Source organism: Myotis lucifugus, unplaced genomic scaffold (genome assembly GCF_000147115.1).
Source record: "Myotis lucifugus unplaced genomic scaffold, Myoluc2.0 scaffold_16, whole genome shotgun sequence".
In the NCBI taxonomy this organism is placed as follows: domain Eukaryota; kingdom Metazoa; phylum Chordata; class Mammalia; order Chiroptera; family Vespertilionidae; genus Myotis; species Myotis lucifugus.
In genome coordinates this window covers 1,467,872-1,469,844 of record NW_005871064.1, presented here as the reverse complement: position 1 = coordinate 1,469,844, position 1,973 = coordinate 1,467,872, and the positions used below count along the sequence as shown (strand labels likewise).

The 1,973-nt window shown below is 45.7% G+C and overlaps 1 protein-coding gene across 1 annotated transcript in view; it reads left to right on the top strand.

Moving 5' to 3' along the window:
- The first annotated feature begins 892 nt into the window (after window positions 1-892).
- Window positions 893-1,973, top strand: part of SKA1 (spindle and kinetochore associated complex subunit 1) — a 7,869-nt gene continuing 6,788 nt past the window's right edge. The window contains exons 1-2 of the mRNA XM_006085195.3: window positions 893-929; window positions 1,046-1,159. Coding sequence (XP_006085257.1) covers window positions 893-929; window positions 1,046-1,159 — 151 coding nt within the window. The remainder of the gene's footprint in view (window positions 930-1,045; window positions 1,160-1,973) is intronic.

The window sequence follows — 1,973 nt, the reverse complement described above, 5'->3', positions numbered from 1 at the left end:
TCCCAGCTGTGCAGGGCGGTCCGCGAGCGCCTGTTGTGCGCCCGCGCAGCTCCGGGTCTGGCGGGCAATTTGTTTCTCTCCCGGAGTCGCGTCTCGCGATCCCTGGCTTCTGGCTGAGATCAGAGATTGAGTGGCTCGCCGCTCGGCCCCGAGTGGGCCCTTTGCTCCCGGACCCGCGGGAAATTGGGGATTCTGACGTCGGAAGCAGGCAGAAGGCATTGCTGGGACGGGTGTGGGGTGCGGGATCGCGCCGGGCGGGGGCGGCGGCGGAGGAGCAGGGCTTGGCCTTCCTGCGCCGCTGGCTGGGGTACCTGGAGCGGGTGCTTGAGACGCCCTCACCCACCTCGGAGTGGCCGTAGCTGAGCCCCTTCCTCCTCTCCCCTCCCCTCGCCTCCTTACCGACCCCCACAGGAAAGCCCCCGCCCCAGCGTGGGAGAAATGTTTACTGCACCCGTTTCTTTGCACTTGCTGTGTTATTTCGTAAAATTCGTGTCTATGTTGCGTTTTTTAAAAAGAAAACGGCAAGGTTGGCTTTATATATGTATTTGTCCCCCTGAATACTTAAAGCAGTGGTTCTCAACCTTCCTAATGCCGCGACCCTTTAATACAGCTCCTCATGTTGTGGTGACCCCCCAACCATAAAATTATTTTCGTTGCTACTTCATAACTGTAATGTTGCTACTGTTATGAATCGTGATGTAAATATCTGATATGCAGGATGTATTTTCATTGTTACAAATTGAACATAATTAAAGCATAGTGATTAATCACAAAAACAATAATTATATATGTGTTTTCCGATGGTCTTAGGCGACCCCTGTGAAAGGGTCGTTGGACTCACAGGTTGAGAACTGCTGCCTTAAAGAGATGATGCAGGTTTATTTCCTGTACCATGTTGGGGATGCTTAGACTACAGGAGGCTCAGACCAGTCAGTACTGGACTTTGGTTAGAAACTGAATTTCGTAGAATTGTTCTTGACATCTCGTATTTTATTTTCAAGTGCATGTGACCTACTGGATGTGAGCCATTCTTGGATTTGGAAAGTGAGCAGAAATTTGTCTGGCTTTTGTTTTTTGACATTGTGTTTGGACCAAATATGCTTTCATATTAGTGAAAAGATTGGCAATATTAAAAAGTCTCTGTCATTGAGGAACTGTGGTGAGTAGAATAGATTCCACTGACTTTGTACACAATGCATTTTGATTGCTGTCCTCCTTGGAATGGTATCTTATGCCTGGTTAAGTAAGTGGATGTATCTTATAACGGTGATGTCAAGCTTCAAATGGCGATTTAAAAGCACTCGGCTGCTGTAACTTACTGGATCACTACTATCAAAAATAGGGAGTTTACTCAACTGTTACCATTACTGCAAATCAGTAAACGAGGCCTTAAAATTGAGGTGACTAAAAGTTATTTGGAATACCTGTGTACCCAACTAGCTATCTAATCCCCTGAAATTTATCTCAGTAAAGACATCAGTACTCTCCTTTACTGACTAATGTAGTTTAGTTGTTATGGACCTAGTGTCCAGTGCAATTAGCATTGCCCTATTAGGTAGAATAACATAGTGCATCTCATGATGATGATGATGAGGAGGAGGAGTTAGCTTCTACTGAGTGCTTTACTGGGGTTCCAGACACAATGCTAAGCCCATGTTATATGCTTTTTCTCGCTTATCTTTACAATAATCTTGAGGTAGGCACTGAATTCTCTGACTTCAGGGCCTGGAGCTCTAGCCATTTCACTTTACTGCCTCTATAACTTACCGGATATTGTCAAATTGTGCTTTTATTTATGTGTGTTTGGTTGTTAGAAGTGAAGATGGAAAGATCTGATTATAAGAAAAAAAACACCCTGTTTTGGTACTTCTTTTATCTCGAGAGAGGAGGAGACGCCGGATTTCCCATCCTCAAAGCTATGAAGCTGGAGAGTGGAGTTGTGAGTAAGAAGGCATGCCACTTGGACAAACTCC